The sequence below is a fragment of the Nerophis lumbriciformis genome, linkage group LG32 (assembly GCF_033978685.3).
Source record: "Nerophis lumbriciformis linkage group LG32, RoL_Nlum_v2.1, whole genome shotgun sequence".
Classification (NCBI taxonomy): domain Eukaryota; kingdom Metazoa; phylum Chordata; class Actinopteri; order Syngnathiformes; family Syngnathidae; genus Nerophis; species Nerophis lumbriciformis.
Genome location: NC_084579.2, coordinates 9,639,761 through 9,666,873, shown reverse-complemented (window position 1 = coordinate 9,666,873; position 27,113 = coordinate 9,639,761). Strand labels below are relative to the sequence as shown.

Genomic DNA, 27,113 nt, shown 5'->3' with positions numbered 1-27,113 from the left:
GGAATGGTTTGACGGTTGAAGTGGGTTGAAAAATGTGGTCGCCAGAAAAAAAAGAGTGGAAATAGGGCTTTGGAAAACCACGAATTCTGGAAAATCCTGGAATTTTTTGGAACTCAAAAAAAGAGTAGTTGGAATTTCCAAAATGGTGGAATGTGTTGAAGGTGGAATGGTTTGAATCGGTTGAAAAATGTGGAAATGGGGAAAGTTTGAAAAATGGCCAATTCATTTTAAATGGGAAAAATGTCCCGGAAAACCTGGAATTCTGGGAAATCTGGGAATTTTTGGAACTTGTCAAGGGAAAGCCCGCGATTCCCGAATAGCTGAACAGTTTGAAGTTGGAACGGTTTGAATCGGGTGAAAATGTGCAAAACTAGTCCAAGATCCTTGATTTGACAGGAGTGCTATGCTGTTTTTGGATTTCCTGTAAAAATGCTTGTCAAAGATCCTCTATTTGACAGAAGCGCTCTGCCCTTTTCAAGGAGCTCCTGCAAAGAAAGATTGTCAAAGATCTTGGATTTCACAGGAGTGCTCTGTTTCTAGGGATTTACTTCAAAATTAGTCCAAGATCCGCTATAAGACAGGCGCTCTCTGATGGTTTTTTAGGACCTACTGCAAAGCTAGTCAAAGATCCTCTATTCGACAGGAGTGCTCTGTTTCTTGGGATTTACTGCAAAATTAGTCAAAGATCCACTCTATGACAGGCGCTCTCTGCTGGTTTTTAGGACCCACTGCAGAACCTTGTTATGATAGTAATGCTCTGCTTTTTTAAGGATCTACTGCAAAACTAGACCAAGATCCTTGATTTGACAGGAGTGTTCTGCTGTTTTAGGAATTCCTGCCAAAATATTAGTCAAAGATCTTCTATACAACAGGAGTGCTCTGCTATTTCCAATGCCCTACTGTAAAAATGTTCGTCAAAGATCCTCTATCTGCATGTATTGTTTTCAAGGACCTCCTGCAAAAAAAGATTGTCAAAGATTTAGGATTTGACAGGAGTGCTCTGTTTCTTGGGACTTACTGCAAAATTAGTGAAAGATCCTCTATATAAGTTAAAGTTAAAGTACCAATGATAGTCACACACACTAGGTGTGGCGAAATTATTCTCGGCATTTGACCCATCACCCTTGATCACCCCCTGGGAGGTGAGGGGAGCAGTGAGCATCAGCGGTGGCCGCGCCCGGGAATCATTTTTGCTGATTCAACCCCCAATTCTACCCCTTGATGCTGAGTGCCAAGCAGGGAGGTAATGGGTCCCATTTTTATAGTCTTTGGTATGACTCGGCCGGGGTTTGAACTCACGACCTGACAGGCGCTCTCTGCTGGTTTTTAGGAGCTACTGCAAAGCTAGTCAAAGATCCACTCTATGACAGGTGCACTGTGCTCTTTTTTTAGGACCCACTTCAAAACCTTGTTATGATAGTAATGCTCTGCTTTTTTAAGGATCTACTGCATAACTAGTCCAAGATTCTTGATTTGACCGGAGTGCCCTGGGATCTATTTATAGTCAAAGATTAGGGATGTCCGATAATGGCTTTTTTGCCGATATCCGATATTGTCCAACTCTTAATTACCGATTCCGATATCAACCAATACCGATATATACAGTCGTGGGGGTGTGGGTGTATATTGTAGCGTCCCGGAAGAGTTAGTGCTGCAAGGGATTCTGGGTATTTGTTCTGTTGTGTTCATGTTGTGTTACGGTGCGGATGTTCTCCCGAAATGTGTTTGTCATTCTTGTTTGGTGTGGGTTCACAGTGTGGCGCATATTTGTAACAGTGTTAAAGTTGTTTATACGGCCACCCTCAGTGTGACCTGTATGTCTGTTGACCAAGTATGCAGGTATTCACTTGTGTGTGTGTGTGTAAAAGCCGCATATATTATGTGATTGGGCCGGCACGCTGTTTGTATGAAGGAAAAGCGGACGTGACAACAGGTTGTAGAGGACGCTAAAGGCAGTGCCTTAATGTTGTCCGGGTGGAAATCGGGAGAATGGTTGCCCCGGGAGATTTTCGGGAGGGGCACTGAAATTCGGGAGTCTCCCGGGAAAATCGGGAGGTTGAAACCGATACCGATAATTTCCGATATTACATTTTAAAGCATTTATCGGCCGATAATAACTTATAATAATAATTCACCCCTATACAATATCCTACCCTAATACCCTACTGTGCAATATTACCCTTCGAGTGCAATACGTCCGACACCGATTGTTATTTATTACTCCGGCACTCTTGTGTTGTTCTGTATATTGTACAGTATTTTGTATAGTGTTTTGTATATTGTACAGGATTGCTTATTATTTTTATTGGATACTAGTCTGTTTATTTCAATTGTTAGTTTTTCCTTTATTACCTGTTGTGTAATTTATTTTCACCCCATATTTGTTCCCACTACCGCACCTTAAATTGGAGTCCTTAATCTCGTTATATGCAAATATAATGACAATAAAGTCCATTCTATTATCGGACATCTCTATCAAAGATCCTCAATTTGACAGGAATACTGTTGTCGGGATCTACTGCATAACGAGTCAAAGATCTTCTACTATATATAACTGCTGTTTTTTGAGCAAGTCCTGCATGTGTTGTATTTTTGATGGAAGACTTTAGGTCAGGGGTCGGCAACCCAAAATGTTGAAAGAGCCATATTGGACCAAAAATACAAAAAACAAATCTGTCTGGAGCCGCAAAAAATTAAAAGCCATATTACATACAGATAGTGTGTCATGAGATATAAATTGAATTAAGAGGACTTAAAGGAAACTAAATGAGCTCAAATATAGCTACAAATGAGGCATAATGATGCAATATGTACACATAGCTAGCCTAAATAGCATGTTAGCATCGATTAGCTTGCAGTCATGCAGTGACCAAATATGTCTGATTAGCACTCCACACAAGTCAATAACATCAACAAAACTCACCTTTGTGCATTCACGCACAACGTTAAAAGTTTGATGGACAAAATGAGACAGAAAAAGAAGTGGCATAAAACACGTCCTAGAAAGTCGGAGAAATGTTCCATGTAAACAAACTACGGTGAGTTCAAGGACCGCCAAAATTAGTAGGACAAAACGGCGCTCGTTTGTGTCATGTTTGTCCTACTACAGAAACCATATTAAAACAAAAAATATATATTTTTTCCCCCTCATCTTTTTCCATTTTTCATACATTTTGCAAAAAGCTCCAGAGAGCCACTAGGGCGGCGCTAAAGAGCCGCATGCGGCTCTAGAGCCGCGGGTTGCCGACCCCTGCTTTAGCGTGTCACTCAGCAATCCCATTCCTAACCAATAGGGTTCAACACATACTTGCCAACCCTCCCGAATTTTCCGGGAGACTCCCGAAATTCAGCGCCTCTCCCGAAAACCTCCCGGGACAAATATTCTCCCGAAAATCTCCCGATTTTCAGCCGGAGCTGGAAGCCACGCCCCCTCCAGCTCCATGCGGACCTGAGTGAGGACAGCCTTTTTTCACGATGGGAGGACAACAGGGTGACAAGAACTAAATCATCCAGACTAGAGATAAATTGTATTATTATGTTTATTTTACCTAAAAATAAATATATTTATTAATTAAAAAAAAAAAAAACTAAATACATTTTTACTATATTTTGCTAAAAACAACAAAATTAATTGTATTTTTATTTGTATTTTTTCGTGACTCCTTATTACATCCAGCCATAGAATTATACATTAAAATAAACATATTTGAAATAATTAATTTTAAATTATCATAATAATTCATTTAAAATGACCATATTTAATTATTAAAATAATTGCTTGTTTATCAACAACTTTAGCATTTTATTCATTACATTTTGAAACTCTCAGAAGCCAAGTTATGTTATCCATCCATCCATCCATCTTCTTCCGCTTATCCGAGGTCGGGTCGCGGGGGCAGCAGCCTAAGCAGGGAAGCCCAGACTTCCCTCTCCCCAGCCACTTCGTCCAGCTCTTCCTGTGGGACCCCGAGGCGTTCCCAGGCCAGCCGAGAGACATAGTCTTCCCAACGTGTCCTGGGTCTTCCCCGCGGCCTCCTACCGGTCGGACGTGCCCTAGACACCTCCCTAGGGAGGTGTTCGGGTGGCATCCTAACCAGATGCCCGAACCACCTCATCTGGCTCCTCTCGATGTGGAGGAGCAGCGGTTTTACTTTGAGCCCCCCCCGGATGGCAGAGCTTCTCACCCTATCTCTAAGGGAGAGCCCCGCCACCCGGCGGAGGAAACTCATTTCGGCCGCTTGTACCCGTGATCTTGTCCTTTCGGTCATAACCCAAAGCTCATGACCATAGGTGAGGATGGGAACGTAGATCGACCGGTAAATTGAGAGCTTTGCCTTCCGGCTCAGCTCCTTCTTCACCACAACGGATCGATACAGCGTCCGCATTACTGAAGACGCCGCACCGATCCGCCTGTCGATCTCACGATCCACTCTTCCCTCACTCGTGAACAAGACTCCGAGGTACTTGAACTCCTCCACTTGGGGCAAGATCTCCTCCCCAACCCGGAGATGGCACTCCACCCTTTTCCGGGCGAGAACCATGGACTCGGACTTGGAGGTGCTGATTCTCATCCCAGTCGCTTCACACTCAGCTGCGAACCGATCCAGTGAGAGCTGAAGATCCTGGCCAGATGAAGCCATCAGGACCACATCATCTGCAAAAAGCAGAGACCTAATCCTGCAGCCACCAAACCAGATCCCCTCAACGCCTTGACTGCGCCTAGAAATTCTGTCCATAAAAGTTATGAACAGAATCGGTGACAAAGGGCAGCCTTGGCGGAGTCCAACCCTCACTGGAAACGTGTCCGACTTACTACCGGCAATGCGGACCAAGCTCTGGCACTGATCATACAGGGAGCGGACTGCCACAATCAGACAGTCCGATACCCCGTACTCTCTGAGCACTCCCCACAGGACTTCCCGAGGGACACGGTCGAATGCCTTCTCCAAGTCCACAAAACACATGTAGACTGGTTGGGCAAACTCCCATGCACCCTCAAGGACCCTGCGGAGAGTATAGAGCTGGTCCACAGTTCCACGACCAGGACGAAAACCACACTGTTCCTCCTGAATCCGAGGTTCGACTATCCGGCGTAGCCTCCTCTCCAGTACACCTGAATAGACCTTACCGGGAAGGCTGAGGAGTGTGATCCCACGATAATTAGAACACACCCTCCGGTTCCCCTTCTTAAAGAGAGGAACCACCACCCCGGTCTGCCAATCCAGTGGCACCGCCCCCGATGTCCACGCGATGCTGCAGAGTCTTGTCAACCAAGACAGCCCCACAGCATCCAGAGCCTTAAGGAACTCCGGGCGGATCTGGTGAGTTATTGTCAAAGACAATAATGTTGAATATTCAATAACATATAATAACATTATTGTCAAAGACAATAATGTTGAATATTCAATAACATGGCAAATTCTTGCATCCAGCACACCTTACAATAGTGGTAATAAAAGATGCAACCTATGCTTGAAAGAGAAACTGTTTATTATATACCGTCCAGACCTGTCATCCCTCAACAAGCGCAGCGAAATTGTATCAGCATGCCGCCACAGACGGAAACACCTCCTAGGTAACACATGAGCCAATCACCACGCCCCTACGCCAGCCTGTACCTACCCACTCTGTGCCCTATACAAACCATGGTATGTGAATGCTTCCATTAAAATCTCCTGATAATTGAGGGAACCCCTCATGAAACAGGCCTGTAGAGATGAAGTAGTCTTGTGATTTTTTTTCCCACACATACATATATTGCGCTCTACTACGGTATCGAGCACTATTTTTTGGATAACCTTATTAAGACATATACATATATATATATATATATATATATATATATATATATATATATATATATATATATATATATATATGTATATATATATATACTGTATATATGTATATGTATGAAATACTTGACTTGGTGAATTCTAGCTGTAAATATACTCCTCCCCTCTTAACCACGCCCCGCTCCACCCCTGACCACGCCCCCCACCCTCCACCTCCCGAAATCGGAGGTCTCAAGGTTGGCAAGTATGATATAAACAGTGTGCTTTATAACAATTAGGGAGGTTTGTGTCATGTTTGTCCTCCTACAGAAACCATCTTAAAACAAAAAATATATTTTTTCCCCTCATCTTTTTCCATTTTTCATACATTTTTGCAAAAGCTCCAGAGAGCCACTAGGGCGACCCCTGCTTTAGCGTGTCACTGGACACGTGTGTTGTCTCCCCACAGGTGAAACAGATCATGGAGGAGGCGGTGACCAGGAAGTTCGTGCACGCCGACAGCAGCCACATCATCTCCTTCTGTGGTAAAACTGGCGCGTTGTTTTTGTTTCACGGAGAAAAGCGCAAGCTCAGCGAGCCCCCCCCTCGACAATCCCCATAGGCCTTTTCAATTATAGGCTGAATGTGTGATTATCTTCTGTGCAAATTGAAATGTTGGGAGGGCAGACTGTAGTCGTTATTAGAACATATTCTCCTCAGATTGCACTTGCGTTTAGGAAAAGCTGGCCTGATGTATTATAATAAGTAGGATTACACCTCCTGGAGGTGTTACTAACCAGGAGTGTGTTCACATCCCTCATATCCTAGCAACAGTGTTTTACCCTCTTTGTGCCACCTGTGCCTTCCTGTCACCTGATTTTTAATTGTCAACCATTCTGCCCAGTGTGAGTAAAAAACAACAACCTTATTGTGCCCTAACGAGTCTTGTTTCAACGTGTGCAGCCGTGGTGGAGGCCTGCGTGCTGCATGGACTCAAGCGGCGCATCGCGGGGCTGCTGTGCAGTAACAAGGTCGCGGCGCTCTTCATGAAGGTGGCAAAGAGCTGCTCGCCCGCTGAGCAACTTTGTCACAAGGTCCAAGAGCTGGAGCGCCTCATAGAAAACAGGTGACAATGCGATTCCGAGTGTTTTTTTCCCCCTCAACTGCAGGGTCCGGGTCAGCCCATTTGTTCGTATTGTCTTCCACGTTTAAAATAATAGAAGTAAAACTCATCTGTGCCAAGGTCAATCTGGTTCCCGTCATAAAAAGTAACATGCATGCCATGCATGTGTTGTACAAAACCCAAAATCAGTGAAGTTGGCACGTTGTGTAATTCATAAATAAAAACAGAATACAATGATTTGCTAATCCTTTTCAACTTATATTCAATTGAATAGACTGCAAAGAGAAGATATTTAATGTTCCAACTGAAAAACGTATTGTTTTTTTTCAAATAATCATTAACTTAGAATTTAATGGCAGCAACACATTGCAAAAAAGTTGGCACATGGGCATTTTTACCACTGTGTTACATGGCCTTTCCTTTTAACATCACTCAGTAAACCAATTTTTGAAGCTTTTCAGGTGGAATTATTTCCCATTCTTGCTTGATGTACAGCTTAAGTTGTTCAACAGTCCGGGGGTCTCCGTTGTGGTATTTAACGCTTCATAATGCGCCATACATTTTCAATGGGAGAAAAGTCTGGACTACAGGCAGGCCGGTCTAGTACCCGCACTCTTTTACTATGAAGCCACGCTGTTGTAACACGTGGCTTGCTGAAATAAGCAGGGGCGTCCATGACAACGTTGCTTGGATGGCAACATATGTTGCTCCAAAACCGGTATGTACCTTTCAGCATTAATGGTGCCTTCACAGATGTGTAAGTTACCCATGTCTTGGGCACTAATACACCCCCATACCATCACAGATGCTGGCTTGTCAACTTTGCGCCTATAACAATCCAGATGGTTCTTTTCCTCTTTGGTCCGGAGGACACGACGTCCAGTTTCCAAAAACAATTTGAAATGTGGACTCGTCAGACCACAGAACACTTTTCCACTTTGTATCAGTCCATCTTAGATGAGCTCAGGCCCAGCGAAGCCGACGGCGTTTCTGGGTGTTGTTGATAAACGGTTTTCGCCTTGCATAGGAGAGCTTTAACTTGCACTTACAGATGTAGCGACCAACTGTAGTTACTGATAGTGGGTTTCTGAAGTGTTCCTGAGCCCATGTGGTGATATCCTTTATACACTGATGTCGCTTGTTGATGCAGTACAGCCTGAGGGATCGAAGGTCACAGGCTTAGCTGCTTACGTGCAGTGATTTCTCCAGATTCTCTGAACCCTTTGATGATATTACGGACCGTAGATGGTGAAATCCCTAAATTCCTTGCAATAGCTGGTTGAGAAAGGTTTTTCTTAAAACTGTTTGACTATTTGCTCATGCATTTGTTGACAAAGTGGTGACCCTCGCCCCATCCTTGTTTGTGAATGACTGAGCATTTCATGGAATCTACTTTTATACCCAATCATGGCACCCACCTGTTCCCAATTTGCCTGTTCACCTGTGGGAGGTTCCAAATAAGTGTTTGATGAGCATTCCTCAACTTTATCAGTATTTATTGCCACCTTCCCCAACTTCTTTGTCACGTGTTGCTGGCATCAAATTCTAAAGTTAATGATTATTTGCAAAAAAAAAAAAGTTTATCAGTTTGAACATCAAATATCTTGTCTTTGTAGTGCATTCAACTGAATATGGGTTAAAAAGGATTTGCAAATCATTGTATTCCGTTTATATTTACATCTAACACAATTTCCCAACTCATATGGAAACAGGGTTTGTACCTTTCAGCATTAATGGTGCCTTCACAGATTTGTAAGTTACCCATGCCTTGGCCACTAATACTTTGTCTTTGAATGAGTATAATAAGATTATTAATGGAATGTTTTGCGTTTCCCAGCAAACAGAACAACTCTTCGCAGAGCAACGAGCGCAGTCGGCAGTCCAAGTTGAACAACCTCCCCCCTCAAGCGCTCAAACACTTGTGGATACGAACTGCTCTGCTGGAGAAGCTGCTGGACAAGATCGTCTTGTATTTAGTGGAGAACTGCAGGTATCGTCAACAGGCTCACAAGAATCATTGTGCATATGTTAGTCAATGGCCACTGGTCTGTTTCTTCTGGGTTTCCTGCAGTACGTTCTATGAGAAAGAAGCCATGCTGATGGACCCTGTGGACGGGCCCATTCTTGCGTCCCTATTGGGTATACTGTACTTGCATCAATCCCTCTCTGTATTTGTATTATTGTGTATTTTTAGCCATTTACATAATTTTCTTTTCAGTTGGTCCCTGTGCTTTGGAGTACACCAAAGTCAAGACAGCAGACCACTTCTGGACCGACCCGTCTGCTGACGAACTGGTCCAGAGGCACCGCATCCACAGCGGCCACTGTCGACAAGACTCTCCCTCAAGAAGACCAGCCCTGGTTAGTCACTCTACGTAATTCAAAAGGCCCCCATAAAGGCCAACCCACCCTTAACGCAGAACACGCGATGTGCATAGGGTCCCGCGATCTTTGGGGAGCCCCCGTTTTGTGTAAGGAAGCACATGTCAGGTACTTTTTTTTGTGTAGCTGTGTGTATATATATATATATATATATATATATATATATATATATATATATATATATATATCCATCCATCCATTTTCTACCGCTTATTTTCTTTTGGGGTCGCGGGGGGCGCTGGAGCCTATCTCAGCTACAACCGGGCGGAAGGCGGGGTACACCCTGGACAAGTCGCCACCTCATCGCAGGGCCAACACAGATAGACAGACAACATTCACACTCACATCCACACACTAGGGCCAATTTAGTGTTGCCAATCAACCTATCCCCAGGTGCATGTTTTTGGAAGTGGGAGGAAGCCGGAGTACCCGGAGAGAACCCACGCATTCACGGGGAGGACATGCAAACTCCACACAGAAAGATCCCGAGCCCGGGATTGAACCCAAGACTACTCAGGACCTTCGTATTGTGAGGCAGATGCACTAACCCCTCTGCCACCGTGAAGCCATATATATATATATATATATATATATATATGTCTCTCTCTCTCTATATATATATGTATGTATATATGTGTATGTATATATATATATATATATATATATGTATGTATATATATGTGTGTGTATATGTATATATATATAATTATAATGTATCTGTGTGAGATAAACCCATTGTTGAAGACAACTACTAACTTCATAGAAGCTAACTGTTAGCATAAAAAGCTAAAACAATCACTTTGATGCATGTTCATTAAAAATAACATTACACACATTGTTCATTTGTTATATATACAGTATACCAGTATGTGTATGTATATATGTGTTTGTATATATATATGTGTATGTATGTTTATATGCGTTTGTATATATATATATATATATATATATATATATATGAATGTATGTATGTTTATATGTATATGTGTATGTGTATGTATATATATATATATATATATATATATATATATATATATATATATATATATATATATATCAGTGACGTGCGGTGAGGTTGATGGCTGGTGAGGCACTGACTTCATCACAGTCAGATTTACAAACATATGAACCCTAAAGAGTATCTTATTCACCATTTGATTGGCAGCAGTTAACGGGTTATGTTTAAAAGCTCATACCAGCATTCTTCCCTGCTTGGCACTCAGCATCAAGGCTTGGAATTGGGGGATAAATCACCAAAAAGTATTCCCGGGCACGGCGCCGCTGCTGCCCACTGCTCCCCTCACCTCCCAGGTGGTGATCAAGGGATGGGTCAAATGCAGAGGACACATTTCACCACACCTAGTGTGTGTGTGACAATCATTGGTACTTTAACTTAACTTTACACATACAAACTGTAGCACACAAAAAAGCACATTTAATTAAAAAACTTTATTATGGTCTTACCTTTACTTATAAATGAAGTCCATGCGCTGCTGTTGTGCCGGATAATGCACCCCCGCCGTAGAATGCACCCCCTGACGGGAGTGTTAAAGCCCATACTTAAACTTTCCACGTGCAAGATTGAATCTATTTAAAAAAGTGTAACCGAGGGTTTATAAATGTCGCCTATACTGTATGAAACTACAAAACAACAAACACGGAGGCTCCAGTTTACACGAAGACCACTTTATTTACCTTCTTTCAAAAACCTCCGCTCCACTCGAACGTGTCATCACTTCCGCTCTTAGCGCCTTCAAAATAAGAGCTCAAGGCATATACTGTATAACAGCGTACAACAGGAACTTAAACTTACAAAAGTTATTTAATAAGAAGCCAAAAAGTGCAAAAACAATAATGTTCGTGTTGGAGGAGTTGTGAATGAATGAAATATGAAATCCGTGCTGCCGTCTGCAGGTGTACCTAATGTTGTGGCCCTGCAGTCATTCACAACTCCTCCAACACGAACATTATTGTTTTTGCACTTTTTGGCTTCTTATTAAATAACTTTTTTAAATAGATTCAATCTTGCACGTGGAAAGTTTAAATGTGGGCTTTAGTTGATATAACACTACCGTCAGGGGGTGCATTCTACGGCGAGGGTGCATTCTCTACCACCAGGAGGCGGGATTACCGCGAGCCTCAGCCAGTGTGTCTTTTGCACCAGTTTTATGATCGCTCAGCACAAGAAATACGTTACACACATACAGTTGTTGACAAAATACACTGTACAGTATATACCTCAGCTAACTAAACTATGGAAATGTATAATATAATTCATATAGCAATACGGTCTCACTGCACAGCAGGCCAGCAGTTAGCCGAGTCCGCAATCCATGGTGAGGCACAACGCAGTGACGTGCCTCAACTGGCTGCTGTTCACCGCACCGTCTCTTCTCAGTATTTGAACGGCAAATGTGAAAATTCAGCGATTTTGAATAAAAATAATCTAAAACTGGTGAAGTTAAATGGAAAATAACTTTATAGTATAATCACTGGATACATATAACAATTCAATTATTATTTGTTTCTTTTTACATTTTTTTTCTTTCCATGATGGCAGGTGAGGCGGGGCCTCACCTGCCTCCAGTGACAGCACATCACTGATATATATATATATATATATGTGTATGTGTATATGTACAGTATATATGAGTATATGTATGTATATATATATATGTGTTTGTATATATATATGTGTAGGTATGTTTATATGTATATGTGCATATATATATATATATATATATATTTATATATGTATGTATATGAATGTATATATAGTCGAGGTTTCTGTGGTTTATCCGTTACACAGTGCTCAATACCGGGGTAGAGCGGAATATACGTTAGGTCAGGAAAAAACACAGGGGCTGTATCATCCCTACAAGCCTGTCAAGAAAACACCGAGCTTAAAAAGCGATTGTTTGAGCGCCTCTTCTCTCAAAAATGGAGCAAACAATTGATGTTAGATTTTTCTCACACTTGGTGCATATAAAATAGGCCTTAGTGACACATCATTAAATAGTAAATTTTGCATGACAGGGGACCTTCATGGTGGACTGATGTATAAATTATAATAATCCTCCTGACAGATCCAGAAGAGACAGTCCAGTGGCAGCATGGACGATCGCCCTCTGGTGTGGGCGAGGGAGTATGTGGAATCTCTCCACCAGAACTCCAGAGCCACTTTGCTGTTCGGCAAGAACAATGTTCTGGTGCAGCCGGTACGTTACTGTGTGTACGTGAGGACGTTCTCAGTAGAACATGTTGGGAGTTGTGCGGTTTGTGTCTCAATGCAGAGGGACGACATGGAGGCCATCCCGGGCTACTTGTCTCTGCACCAAACCGCAGATCTGATGACACTTAAATGGACACCAAATCAGCTGATGAACGGCAATGTCGGGGAGTTGGATTCTGAGAGGAGGTCAGACCGACACAAAACTGCTCAGGCTAGGAACTTGTCTTTACATCCATATCGTCTTGCAGTGTCTACTGGGACTACGCCATGACAATTCGCTTGGAGGAGATTGTGTATCTACACTGTCATCAGCAAGGTAATCTTATTCTGACATCCAAATCTATTTTCCAACATTTATTTTTTTACTATCAAGCCATTTTGGCTGAGTTGCATAAATATAGGACATTTGCCAGAGGATATTCATTTATAAAACATTTCAGAATTGTTCCGTTTTTTAGATTTGCCTAAAATGGCAATGCTACAGTACACACACAAATGACACATTTATTCCTCATTTCCAACCTAAAATGACATTTTTGATTCAACATTTATCTAAAGTCCTTTATGGTAAGATTTACATTTTTATATTTTCCCACTAGATGGCGCTACTTTTCGATTCCTTTCAAAGCAGCAGCAGAATTTGACACTTTTCACTGCTATTTTTTACTCCTGATCATACTTGCCAACCTTGAAACCTCCAATTTCGGGAGGTAGGGGGCGGGGGCGTGGTCAGGGGTGGGGCGGGGCGTGGTTAAGAGGGGAGGAGTATATTGACAGCTAGAATTCATATATATATATATATATATATATATATCTACATCCTGAAAATATGCAAACAAAACTGTGTTTAGATAATTGATACTTCAAACTTGCATAAATAAATACTAAGGAATATAACATAACTTGGCTTCTGAGAGCTTCAAAATGTAATGAATAAAATGCTAAAGTTGTTGATAAACAAGCAATTATTTTAATAATTAAATATGGTCATTTTAAATGAATTATGATAATTTAAAATAAATTATTTCAAATATGTTTATTTTAATGTATAATTCTATGGCTGGATGTAATAAGGAGTCAGAAAAAATAAAAATAAAAATACAATTAATTTTGATGTTTTTAGCAAAATATAGTAAAAATTTATTTCGTTTTTTTTTTTTTTTATTAATAAATATATGTATTTTTAGGTAAGATAAACATAATAATACAATTTATCTCTAGTCTGGATGATTTAGTTCATGTCACCCTGTTGTCCTCCCGTGTGAAAAAAGGCTGTCCTCACTCCGGTCCGCATGGAGCTGGAGGGGGCGTGGCCTCCAGCTCCGGCTGAAAATCGGGAGATTTTCGGGAGAATATTTGTACCCGGAGGTTTTCGGGAGAGGCGCTGAATTTCGGGAGTCTCCCGGAAAATTCGGGAGGGTTGGCAAGTATGCTCCTGATGGGTGTACAGTAAACCTTTATTTGGGGCTTGGCTGTGGTAAATACATTTTTGCAAAGTTTCAGGGGACAAAGAGTGACATTTTAGTTATTTCAGTAAATTTCCGCTGTATTTTTGGCCATCATTTTTGTTGTTACTCATTTATACATTAATTTTCCTAAGAGGGTTTTTTTTTTATGTTAAATTTTACAACTTCAATGTCCAATTCTTTCACAGGTACTGTATATACGTACACTGGCAGTTATTCCACAATACCTCAAAACCACGCAGGACACGTAAAGTCCTTCATTTTTCAAAGGGGTATAAAATTATTTAGGATTTATATTAGAGATGTCCGATAATATCGGACTGCCGATATTATCGGGCGATAAATGCTTTAAAATGTAATATCGGAAATTATTGGTATCGGTTTCAAAAAGTAAAATTTATGGCTTTTAAAACGCCGCTGTGTACACGGACGTAGGGAGAAGTACAGAGCGCCAATAAACGTTAAAGGCACTGCCTTTGCGTGCCGGCCCAATCACATAATATCTACGGCTTCTCACACACACAAGTGAATGCAATTCATACTTGGTCAAAAGCCATACAGGTCACACTGAGGGTGGCCGTATAAACAACTTTAACACTGTTACAAATATGCGCCACACTGTGAACCCACACCAAACAAGAATGACAAACACATTTCGGGAGAACATCCGCACCGTAACGCAGCATAAACACAACAGAACAAATACCCAGAACCCCTTGCCGCACTAACTCTTCCGGGACGCTACAATACACACCCCCCACCTCAACCCCGCCCACCTCAACCTCCTCATGCTCTCTCAGGGAGAGCATGTCCCAAATTCCAAGCTGCTGTTTTGAGGCATGTTAAAAAAAATAATGCACTTTGTGACTTTAATAATAAATATTGCAGTGCCATGTTGGCATTTTTTTCCATAACTTGAGTTGATTTATTTTGGAAAACCTTGTTACAGCGGGGCATCACAACAAAATTAGGCATAATAATGTGTTAATTCCACGACTGTATATATCGGTATCGGTTGATATCGGAATCGGTAATTAAGAGTTGGACAATATCGGAATATCGGCAAAAAAGACATCTCTAGTAGTCATGTTAACATATTAGGGTTAAAATACCCAAAGTTAAATATTTTTTTGGTATAAATCATGACTGGTACTGAACTACTTCTGAAGAACAGATAAAGAGAAGAAAAATTGAAATATAACATTTTTACTGCAGTTCTTGGGATGCTGGCATTTTTTTAAGCTTTGAAAGCATTCTCCCCATTTAGTAAACAGCGGCGGAACAGTGGTTTTGGTGAGCCAGGACGGTATCCAGAGACCCCCTTTACACTTCCCTAAGGGGGGCCACCTGCTACAATTTCTCACCTGCCTGGAGACAGGCCTGCTACCTCACGGCCAGTTGGACCCGCCGCTCTGGAATCAGAGAGGGAAGGTCAGCATAAATGCAGGACATTTCCGATTTGACCTTGTGTATCAAGAGTGTGTTTTTGTCTTTCCTGCACAGGGAAAGGTTTTCCCCAAACTGCGTAGGAGGAGCCCACATGGGTCATGTGACTCGGTGTCTGATAAAGAGGATGAGGAAGCCACCGATTATGTGTTCCGGATCCTCTTTCCTGGGCATCAAATGGAGTTCAGTAAGTCATCAGGGGTTACAACTATTGGTGCAGTACTAATTTGTCATGAGGAGGGATGTATATGGTTAGGATTTTATCGATACCGGCATCCCTTATCAACACCTGTATTCATCGGTACTCTTAACTTTACTATTTGTAATTGGTGTAAAAAAAGATGTAAATAAATGTATTTTTATTATAATTTTTCTTAGCTTTATTATTTTTCTTATTATTGCTTTCTTATTTGTCATTATTTCAAGCTGATTATCAGATCTTAGGACTGGGCAATTATGGCAAAATTTAAAAAAAAAAAATCCTATCTATATTAATATCACAATTTAATCTAATTTTTAATGAATTTTTGCTTTCATCCTGACAGTTTAAAAGCATAGGCACTAAAAACAAATAAACTAGGGATTAGTTCAACATTTTATTAACATTCCAAGTAAATTAAAGGGGGATTGCACTTTTTTTTAAATTTCGTCCACAATAAATACGAAAGACATGACGGATGTATTCAAAAAAAAAAAAGTTTTTAAATATTAAACGTAAATAAAAGTCAGCTTACAACGGAGCCAATGTGAGCTCCAGTATTTCATCCATAAAATCCGATAAATAACCATTCAAAAAGCACAAGCAATACTCTATTTAAATTTGTGATTCTAATATTAACCAAGTATTAGTAACTCTGTTGTTATCATTGGCGTTATTAGGCCTATTTTAGGGGGGCTCAAGCCCCCCTAAAATATTCTTAAGCCCCCCTAAATAATTTGGTGTTATATTTATTTATTTTTTAATTTTTTTTTTTTTACAAATACATGCCGACATATTATAAAGTGGCCCAAATATGAGTTTAAATAATCATATAACCTGTCATTATTCACTCAGTTTCCTCATTTCATAGCGTAAGGTAGAGAGCCCCTTTAGTGTGTCGGTATCCAATCCATTCCACTTGTTCATATAGAAAATGCCCACATCACTCAAACTCCAGTCCGCATTTTCTCTGCGACCTTGCTTGCGGTCCTTGGACTTGTTCATATAAAAAATGCCCACATCATTTGTAGAATCTATATCAAGTAATATACATGAAATAATGAAAAAAAACCATCATTAAATATATTTGTTTTATTGTATTGTTACATTAATAGCTGGTGTATTATAGCTTGTTATTTCATAGGACTTTCAGAGGGAGGAAAAACCAAGACATTTAATATAAAATGTAAAATTAATAAATACATAAAAAGAAAAAAATGGTTAAAACCATCGTCCCGGGGAGCATTTCATTTCGTCCCGTGCATTTTTTAAAAAATAATAATAATAACAATGAATAATTTCTAAGTCTTTGTTAGCCGTTTGTGAAGTTTTGTGCTCGTGCGCTACTCGCTCGCATCCTGTGCATCTCCTGGGGGCTAAGCCCCCCCTGTCCTTAAAAGCTAGTGACGCCCCTGGTTGTTGTAATCGCAAGTTTATTGTAGATCATAAATCCTGCATCTCACCTGGACAGAAGGTGGCTGGTGATATAGTCCGACAAGATGGGACACTTTGACCGCCACTTAGGACCTGGAACTGGCGAGAAGGACACAAAAAGTGCTTTCATCGATCTCCACCACTTTCCGTATTAAGATTCTGTTTTTAGTGAACACTGATTCTGTCTGCGATTCTTTTGACGAGTAAATCTATGAATCTGTTTACTTCCACAAACCGGAAGTGGGGCGGTTAAAGGTCGACTCCAATTGACTGTTCCGCCGTGTCTTTTATTATACTTTGCAGCGGCACTTGAATGAATGTGACAAAATGTGCATGACATATTTACGACGGATTAAAAAAGCACCGACCCAAAGAAGAACCAGTACCAAAAAATACTGCTACTCAGTATACATCCCTAGTTATGAGCAGAAGTAAACAAATAAGTTCTTTTAAAAACGGTGTGTGTGTCACTATGTGCAGTGGCTTTAGAGCTGTTGGACCAGGGTATGACCATGTGGCAACCAACCGCCAGGAAGTCATCCTGCTCCTCCTGCTCACAGAATGGATCATCTGACGGCTCTCTGCCTAATGGCTGCAATCAAGAACGGTACTCGAGCGTCATGTTTTCACAGTAGGGTAGAACTAACGGTCTAACGTTTCCCCTACCAGGGCTCCTCTAAAGCTTCTTTGCGACACCATGAAGTACCAGATCATCTCACGGGCTTTCTACGGATGTGAGCGTCTATTCGGCCAACGGTTGACCTGAACGAATTAGTGAAACAATAGCCCTCTTTCACACGCTTATCTTTCCACTGCAGGGCTGGCGTACTGCCGCCATCTGTCCACAGTTCGCACCCACCTCTCGGCTCTGGTCAACACCACTATCGTCGTCCCCGATGTGCCTTCGGATGCCCAAGGAGGCCTCTCTGCGGACGTCTGGGCCAAGTTCCTCCACGACAGCTCTGTAAGGTTCATGTAACGACTTAGAGATAGACGAGGCTCTCTACATTTAATTTTTGAACTAAGGATTTCATATTCAGGCCTACGAGGAACATGAGATACACAGGCTTGTGTATTTTGGCGGTGTGGCACCTTCACTACGCAAAGAGGTGTGGCCCTTCCTGTTGGGACACTACAAGTTTACAATGAGTGAAAAGTGCAGGATGGAGGTATTTGTACTACAGTTCATGGATACTATGCCCACCATATGTTTATTATTGTGGATGTAACTTATATTATATAACATTAATACTATACAGTACATAGTTGTATACTACATAACATAAATACATATATGTATATATATATAAATACATATATATATATATATATATATATATACACACATGTACATACATACGTACATATATACACATATCTATATACATACGTACATATACTGTATACACACATATGCATATATACACACATATATATATATATATATATATATATATATATATATATATATATATATATATATATATATATATATATATACACAGTCGTGGTCAAAAGTTTACATACACTTGTAAAGAACATAATGTCATGGCTGTCTTGAGTTTCCAATAATTTCTACAACTCTTATATTTTTGTGATAGAGCGATTGGAGCACATACTTGTTAGTCACAAAAACATTCATGAAGTTTGGTTTTCTTTTATGAATATATTATGGGTTTAATGAAAATGTGACCAAATCATGCCTACCATCAAGCATGGCGGTGGTAGTATTATGCTCTGGGACTGTTGTGCTGCCAATGGAACTGGTGCTTTACAGAGAGCAAATGGGACAATGAAAAATGAGGATTACCTCTAAATTCTTCAGGACAACCTAAAATCATCAGCCCGTAGGTTGGGTCTTGGGCGCAGTTGGGTGTTCCAAAAGGACAATGACCCCAAACACACATCAAAAGTGGTAAAGAAAGGGCTAAATCAGGCTAGAATTAAGGTTTTATAATGGCCTTCCCAAAGTCCTGACTTAAACGTGTGGACAAAGCTGAAGAAACAAGTCGATGTCAGAAAACCAACACATTTAGCTGCACCAATTTTGTCAAGAGGAGTGGTCAAAAATTCAAGCAGAAGCTTGTGGATGGCTACCAAAAGTGCCTTATTGCAGTAAAACTTGCCAAGGGACATGTAAGCAAATATTAACATTGCTGTATGTATACTTTTGACCCAGCAAAATTTTCAGTAGACCCATAATAAATTCAGTAGACCCATAATAAATTCACAAAAGAACCAAACTTCATGAATGTTTTTTGTGACAAACAAGTATGTGCTCCAATCACTCTATCACAAAAAAAATAAGAGTTGTAGAAATGATTGGAAACTCAAGACAGCCATGACATTATGTTCTTTACAAGTGTATGTCAACTTTTGACCATCCATCCATCCATTTTCTACCGCTTATTCCCTTTGTATCTCAGATACAATTGGGCGGAAGGCGGGGTACACCCTGGACAAGTTGCCACCTCATCGCAGACTTTTGACCATGACTGTATATATGTACAGTACAGGCCAAAAGTTTGGACACACCTTCTCATTTAATGGGTTTTCTTTATTTTCATGACTATTTACATTGTAGATTGTCACTGAAGGCATCAAAACTATGAATGAACACATGTGGAGTTATGTACTTAACAAAAAAAAGGTGAAATAACTGAAAACATGTTTTATATTCTAGTTTCTTCAAAATAGCCACCCTTGGCTCCGATTACTGCTTTGCACACTCTTGGCATTCTCTCAATGAGCATCAAGCACACCTGTGAAGTGAAAACCATTTCAGGTGACCACCTCTTGAAGCTCATCAAGAGAATGCCAAATAATAACAAACAGTATTAATTACATCTTTACATAGACTAACTCTTGTTAGATTCGCAGGTGTACTGTTTCTTTCTGTCAGTGTATTCTTTTAATACATTATTGTTTAAATTGGTATGCACTGATGTGTTTCAGACTGACCAGCAGATGCGCGCCTTGTACGAGCAGAACATGAAGGAGTGGCAAGGTTGTGAGGACATCGTGCTCCAAAGGGAGCGAGAGAAACACGCCGAGGCCCTCGCTAGATGTTCGTCAGGCGCCAGCGTCGAGAGGAGGCCTGTCGAGCGAGACTCCACCATCAGCACAGATGTAAGTCAACCTTTTAGTATATTATGGAACAAGTGTCAGAAAGGAAATTAAGTATTTATAGTTTTACGAGCAAACTTGACTTACAGTTCTCCTTCTTTCCACTTTAGTCGTCGCTCAGCAGTAACTCAGATCAGCAAAATGTGCAGTCACAGAGCGACTCCAGCAGTAGTGCACTGGTAAGGTCCATCTTTAGTTCAAGTCTCATAAGCATCACATAAAGTAGGAATCAACTGACAGAATCGGGTCTAATTGCTGAAATGCTACTCTGAATTATACAGGTAAAAGCCAGTAAATTAGAATATTTTGAAAAACTTGATTTATTTCAGTAATTGCATTCAAAAGGTGTAACTTGTACATTATATTTATTCATTGCACACAGACTGATGCATTCAAATGTTTATTTAATTTAATTTTGATGATATGAAGTGGCAACAAATGAAAATCCAAAATTCCGTGTGTCACAAAATTAGAATATTGTGTAAGGCTAATACAAAAAAGGGATTTTTAGAAATGTTGGCCAACTGAAAAGTATGAAAATGAAAAATATGAGCATGTACAATACTCAATACTTGGTTGGAGCTCCTTTTGCCTCAATTACTGCGTTAATGCGGCGTGGCATGGAGCTGGACTGCTGCTGAGTGGTCCAAAGTCATGTTTTCTGACGAAAGCAAATTTTGCATTTCCTTTGGAAATCGAGGTCCCAGAGTCTGGAGGAAGACAGGAGAGGCACAGGATCCACGTTGCCTGAAGTCTAGTGTAAAGTTTCCACCATCAGTGATGGTTTGGGGTGCCATGTCATCTGCTGGTGTCGGTCCACTCTGTTTCCTGAGATCCAGGGTCAACGCAGCCGTCTACTAGCAAGTTTTAGAGCACTTCATGCTTCCTGCTGCTGACCTGCTCTATGGAGATGGAGATTTCAAGTTCCAACAGGACTTGGCGCCTGCACACAGCGCAAAATCTACCCGTGCCTGGTTTACGGACCATGGTATTTCTGTTCTAAATTGGCCCGCCAACTCCCCTGACCTTAGCCCCATAGAAAATCTGTGGGGTATTGTGAAAAGGAAGATGCAGAATGCCAGACCCAAAAACGCAGAAGAGTTGAAGGCCACTATCAGAGCAACCTGGGCTCTCATAACACCTGAGCAGTGCCAGAAACTCATCGACTCCATGCCAAAATTTGCTTTCGTCAGAAAACATGACTTTGGACCACTCAGCAGCAGTCCAGCTCCATGCCACGCCGCATTAACGCAGTAATTGAGGCAAAAGGAGCTCCAACCAAGTATTGAGTATTGTACATTCTCATATTTTTCATTTTCATACTTTTCAGTTGGCCAACATTTCTAAAAATCCCTTTTTTGTATTAGCCTTACACAATATTCTAATTTTGTGACACACGGAATTTTGTATTTTCATTTGTTGCCACTTCAAATCATCAAAATTAAATGAAATAAACATTTGAATGCATCAGTCTGTGTGCAATGAATAAATATAATGTACAAGTTACACCTTTTGAATGCAATTAATGAAATAAATCAAGTTTTTCAAAATATTCTAATTTACTGACTTTTACCTGTATGATACATCAACTCAATCAACTTTGGCTTCGGTCACTGACACTTCTTGTTCTTTAGGTGTTTGTATCGGTCGATGCCGGCGATCCAATGGAGACGAGACCGGAAGAAAGTCAAAAGCAGCACAACAGTCCAATTAAGGACATCCCTGCTGGTCCTGTTAGCTCCAGCAACCGATCCGACCCTACAGGCTCAACGGAGCCAGTGATTGAATCTTCTCAGCAGTCGATGGACACATCAGAAGTCTTCAACGTACAATCTGTGGATGAATCACCGCCAGACAGCGAAAATATTCTAGACTCAAGAGCAAAGGACGGCTTCTTAGGGAGTGAAAGGATGGAGACTGAAAGTGACGGGGGTGAGGATTCTGGAAACACAAAGAACCTAGAGTGCTCTGACGCTGAGAAGTCCAAAAATGCTAATGAGAAATCTGGTGTGGTAAAAAGTATAAATACAAACAAGGATGTAAGATCTCCCCCAGGGAACACCAATATTATCAAGCTGGAAACTGAGATTCAGAACAAATATTTCCAAGCACCTCCGATGGGTCAGGCTTTACATTTTCAAGCACAAAATACAAAAGATCAGGACAGTAAGTCAGTTTCTCTGCTAACACCAGACGAAATTCCACAAATTGGGGCTGAACCAGAGTGTTTAGAAAAAGGAGATTCAAAAGCAATTTCAGTTGAGGCAATGGATTCTGTGTGTGAAGCCAGAAAAGTGTCAGACATCCCATTTGAGAAAGGCTCAAACTCACCTGTAAGGCAAGTCCTCAATGCTCTCCAGTTGGCATCCCGCGGGAGCCTTTCGCTGTCCTCTCACACCCGGCCGTCCCCGGACTCGGATGATTCCCCCTCCGCCTTAGAGATGGAGGACATCCCTGCCGGGGTGACATGTTTGAACCTGGAGGGAATTAGCATTAGGCCTTTGACTGCCCTTGCCGCCCCTCCGGCCTCGTTGGCTCGGAGAGGGAAGACAGCACCTGAGGACCTCGTCTTAGATCACCATCTGGACACAGCTTGCAACACCAGTCCTGAGGGCACGGACCTGGGACTTTCCGAAGATGAGCCTGACACCGAAAATGTGTTTACAGCACCTGAACCTGTAGAGACCGCAGGAGAGTCTAAATGTGACAAATCCTTGGTGCACAAAACCTACTCTGTAAGAAAGCTAAGTTGTTCCACTGTACTTAAGCTTAAATCCTAAACCTAAACCTGGTTTCTCTTTCTTGCTCTTCTGCAGCAAGAAATACTGGACATGTATCTGATCAACTTGCATCGCATCGACAAAGATGTCCGACGGTGTGACAGAACCTATTGGTACTTCACTCCCGAAAACCTGGACAAGCTGAGGAACATCATGTGCAGGTGATACCATTGGAAACCCATCAAGTCTAGAATTGTTTTTATCTATTGACTTTTTATCTTCATAGCTACGTGTGGCAACATCTGGACACAGGTTACGTCCAGGGCATGTGCGATATACTGGCTCCCCTTCTGGTTATTCTGGACAACGGTCAGTTGTTTTCATGCGTTTGTTGGAAATTGTACAGTATACAGTAGGTTTTCTAAGTACAGTGTCTTTCTGGAGAAAATGTATTCGTCTTACTCATGAGTAGATTTCCTTACAGACTGTATACAGAAAATAAACGTGTGTTTGCTTCACAGAGGTGATGGCGTTCAGCTGCTTCACTGAACTGATGAAAAGAATGAACCTGAATTTTCCTCATGGGGGCGCCATGGACTCACATTTTGCCAGCATGCGTTCTCTTATCCAGGTACACCTCATGCACATACTTGCCAAGTGTGGTCTTAATAATTATTTGTATTTAAACTAGATCCTGGACTCTGAACTGTTTGAACTGATGCAACAAAACGGCGACTACACTCACTTCTACTTCTGCTACCGCTGGTTCCTACTGGACTTTAAAAGAGGTGACCACATGTAAACACGGGTAGCATTTTGTGTGACGCTGATGGATTTTGTACTTTCAGAAATGGTCTATGACGATGTGTTCTCCGTTTGGGAAACCATCTGGGCGGCGGCGTACACAACCTCTGAGCATTTTGTGCTTTTCATCGCATTGGCGCTGGTGGAGATGTACAGGGATATCATCCTGGAAAACAACATGGACTTCACGGACATCATCAAGTTCTTCAATGGTGATTTTTTTTTTTTACTCTTATTGGCTGTTAAAATTGTCGAGGTGAAAACATGGAAAATTTAATGAAAATATTGTATGAATTTCAAATGGGGATATTAGTTCCAACCAAATCCTAGTTGTACCTAATTATTTTTTTGTATGCTTTCACAGAAATGGCAGATCATCACGACGTCCCGCAGGTCCTGATGATGGCCCGAGACTTAGTCCACAAAGTGCAAACACTTATAGAAAACAAGTGATCAGCGTACTCGCCTGTTTAGGTTGTTTTAAAGATAATGACACACACAAAAAGCTAATGAAACAATGATCAACATATACAGTTGCAAGAAAAACTATGTGAACCCTTTGGGATCACTTGGATTTCTGCATAAATTGGACATTAAATGTGTTTTGACCTTTATCTAAGTCACAATAGACAAACACAGTCTGCTTAAACTAATACTGCACACACACAAAAAAATCTTAATTTTTTTTTATTGAACAGAACATGTGAACACTTACAGTGCAGGGTGGGAAAGTATGTGAACCTTTGGATTTAATAACTGGTTGACCCTCCTTTGACAACAAGAACCTCAACCAAACGTTCACCGTAATTGCAGATCAGACTTGTACGACGGTCTGGAGGACTTTTTGACCATTCCTCTTTACAAAAGTGTTTCAGTGCAGCAATATTCTTTTGATGTCTCGTGTGAAATGCTCTCTTGAGGTCATGCCACAGCACCTCAATCAGGCTGAGGTCAGGAATCTGAGTGGGCCACTCCTGGAGTTCTGTTGATTTACTTTAACGCTTTGGGTCATTGTCCTGTAGCATCGCCCATCCTCTTTTGGGCTTCAGTTGGCAGACAGGTGCTTTTAAGTTTTTCTATATGTTTTGATTCAATTGGGAATTCATTTTTCCGTCGATGACAGCAATCCGTCCAGACCCTGAGACAGCAAAGCAGCCCCAAACCATGATGCCTCCTCCACCATATTTCACTGTTGGGAGGTTTTGATGTTGGTGTACTGTGCCTTTTTTTCTCCACTCGTAGCGTTGTGTTCCTCCCAAACAACTCAATATTGGTTTCATTTGTCCACAGAATATTTTAACAGTAGTGCTGTGGAACATCTAGTTGCTCTTTTGCAAACTTCAAACGTGTAGCAATATTTTGACAGCGGCGGCTTCCTCCGTAGTGTCCCCCCATGAACTCCACTCCTGTTCAATGTTTTCCTTATTGTTGGTTGGTCAACAAAAATGTTAGCATGTGCCAGAGATTTTTGTAGGTCCTTAGTTGACACTCTTTGAATTATTTTTCCCTTCATTGAGCATTCTGCGCCATGCTCTTGCGGTCGTCTTTACAGTATGACCACACCGAGAGAGAGTAGTAACACTGCTGAACTTTCTCCATACATCTTCATGTAAGTCAATGATTCTTGATCATAGTTTTTTAGAGAGCGCTTTTGTGCTTTGATTGATTGATTGACTGAGACTTTTATTAGTAGGTTGCACAGTGAAGTACATATTCCGTACAATTGACCACTAAATGGTAACACCCGAATAAGTTTTTCAACTTGTTTAAGTCGGGGTTCACTTAAATTGATTCATGATACAGATATATACCATCATCATAATACAGTCATCACACAAGATAATCACATTGAATTATTTACATTATTTGTGGAGGGGGGCGGGGGTAGGTTTGGTTGTTATCATCAGTCAACAATTGAGAACAGAGAAATTGCTAAGCAACTGTTCACATCAGGCAATATACTTTGTAAGAACAGCGAACTCAAAACTGGTGTGTTTTTATAGGGCAGGGCAGCTTTAACTAACACCTGTAATCTCATCACATTGGTTGGACTCCAGGTTGGTTGACTTCTGGCTCCAATTGACTCTTGGAGAAGTAATAAGCTTAGGGGTTCATACTTTTTCCATACCTAGAGTGAATGTTTACACATTGTGTTGAAAAAAAACAAACAGGAAAACATAACATTTTAAGTGCAGTATAAGTTTAAGAAGATTGTTGTGACCTAAATGAAGATCGCAACTAATTTTATGCCCAAATTGTGCAGAAATCCAAGTAATCCCGATGCGTTCACATACTTTTTCTTGCAACTGTAACTAAAATGCAGTAACACGAGTGCAGCGGTTTTAAGTGGTTGCTCCTTTCTAATTGGTGGGATGCAATTGAAGGGCGAGTAAATGTATTTTCCAAGCGCTGTTCACCTCGTGAATGTACTTTCATTGAAACTGCTTCAAGATGTTATTTTGCCTTAAATATTTTTTCAGGGATACGGCAAATGTCAGATCATTTAATCACACCGCTACATTCAATTGTTAGGATTCAAATTGGGTGCTGCTAATGACCAAGACAATTGATTAGTGTTGGGGTGTGTCCAAGTGGCTTGTGTAATTCCTGGTGTGTTAGTCAATAACCATTAGGCTTGATGCCTCCTAAGCCATCTCATTTCTGTCCCAATCCTTTACATCTTAACAAAACCGTGTTGAACATTTTTTCTGTGCAGTTGCATTTTGGTGCTCGCCGACTCACTTTAGTGTGCTCAAACAAAGCAAATTACTAGATTTATCACCAAACACAAATCTGTGAACTCTGGGATTTTTGTGTGATGACTAAGACAATGTGATCTTGCTTTTTGAGGTCAATTTTTGGGATTTTTAAAAAAGTTCAGTGATATATTAAGTTGGGTCTGTGAGTGTTGTCATGTCAGGCTTTTAACCAAATAGATGTATACTATAAATGGTAAGGTTCAGGCATCCAGAAGGGGTAAATTAGATCCATGGGTAACACCAAAACCATTTTAAAATTTGCCAGTCAGTTACAACCCCTCAGTGTTTCATTATCACTGCTTTAAGTGTTCCCAGACGTTCCTCTGAAACAGGCCAGTGTTGTTTGTGAATTGTCGTGCTGCTCTTTGTCAGAAGATTAACTGTATACAATGTGAGATCCATTGTAAAAACAAAGCTAGCACATATGAAATGCAATACAATGTCTATAAATGGGATTAATCTGATTATAATGAAGAGAGAGTTACTAAACATATTTAATTGGAGACATTTATTTTTTTCCTGTCTTCTCAAAAATGTAAGCGGTTAGAATTAATTTATTGTGAATTAAAATATTCTATTTTGCATTGGATGTGTTGTGTCTGTATTGTTGAGCATTAAAATGGGGATAAAGTTCTGAGCTTTTAGGTT

General features: G+C 40.8%; 1 protein-coding gene and 1 long non-coding RNA gene across 2 annotated transcripts in view; one reads left to right on the top strand and one right to left on the bottom strand.

Annotated features, from left to right (window-relative positions):
• Window positions 1–27,049, top strand: part of sgsm1b (small G protein signaling modulator 1b) — a 37,116-nt gene extending 10,067 nt beyond the window's left edge. Inside the window, exons 3-25 of the mRNA XM_061926856.2 lie at window positions 6,244–6,319; window positions 6,738–6,900; window positions 8,735–8,887; window positions 8,969–9,036; window positions 9,116–9,258; window positions 12,366–12,497; window positions 12,573–12,697; window positions 12,760–12,827; window positions 15,245–15,408; window positions 15,481–15,610; window positions 17,537–17,663; window positions 17,726–17,790; window positions 17,875–18,020; window positions 18,097–18,225; window positions 20,012–20,185; window positions 20,293–20,361; window positions 21,817–22,917; window positions 22,999–23,123; window positions 23,189–23,271; window positions 23,424–23,533; window positions 23,594–23,690; window positions 23,751–23,918; window positions 24,071–27,049. Of these exons, the coding sequence (XP_061782840.1) occupies window positions 6,244–6,319; window positions 6,738–6,900; window positions 8,735–8,887; window positions 8,969–9,036; window positions 9,116–9,258; window positions 12,366–12,497; window positions 12,573–12,697; window positions 12,760–12,827; window positions 15,245–15,408; window positions 15,481–15,610; window positions 17,537–17,663; window positions 17,726–17,790; window positions 17,875–18,020; window positions 18,097–18,225; window positions 20,012–20,185; window positions 20,293–20,361; window positions 21,817–22,917; window positions 22,999–23,123; window positions 23,189–23,271; window positions 23,424–23,533; window positions 23,594–23,690; window positions 23,751–23,918; window positions 24,071–24,159 (3,705 nt within the window). The 3' untranslated portion in view covers window positions 24,160–27,049. The remainder of the gene's footprint in view (window positions 1–6,243; window positions 6,320–6,737; window positions 6,901–8,734; window positions 8,888–8,968; window positions 9,037–9,115; window positions 9,259–12,365; window positions 12,498–12,572; window positions 12,698–12,759; window positions 12,828–15,244; window positions 15,409–15,480; window positions 15,611–17,536; window positions 17,664–17,725; window positions 17,791–17,874; window positions 18,021–18,096; window positions 18,226–20,011; window positions 20,186–20,292; window positions 20,362–21,816; window positions 22,918–22,998; window positions 23,124–23,188; window positions 23,272–23,423; window positions 23,534–23,593; window positions 23,691–23,750; window positions 23,919–24,070) is intronic.
• Window positions 15,394–20,397, bottom strand: LOC133574655 (uncharacterized). Its single transcript, XR_009811414.2, has 5 exons — window positions 20,270–20,397; window positions 20,018–20,195; window positions 17,916–18,018; window positions 17,086–17,155; window positions 15,394–15,589 (listed from the first exon to the last, which is right to left on the bottom strand). It is a non-coding gene; the product is annotated as an uncharacterized lncRNA (long non-coding RNA).
• Window positions 27,050–27,113: the final 64 nt, after the last annotated feature.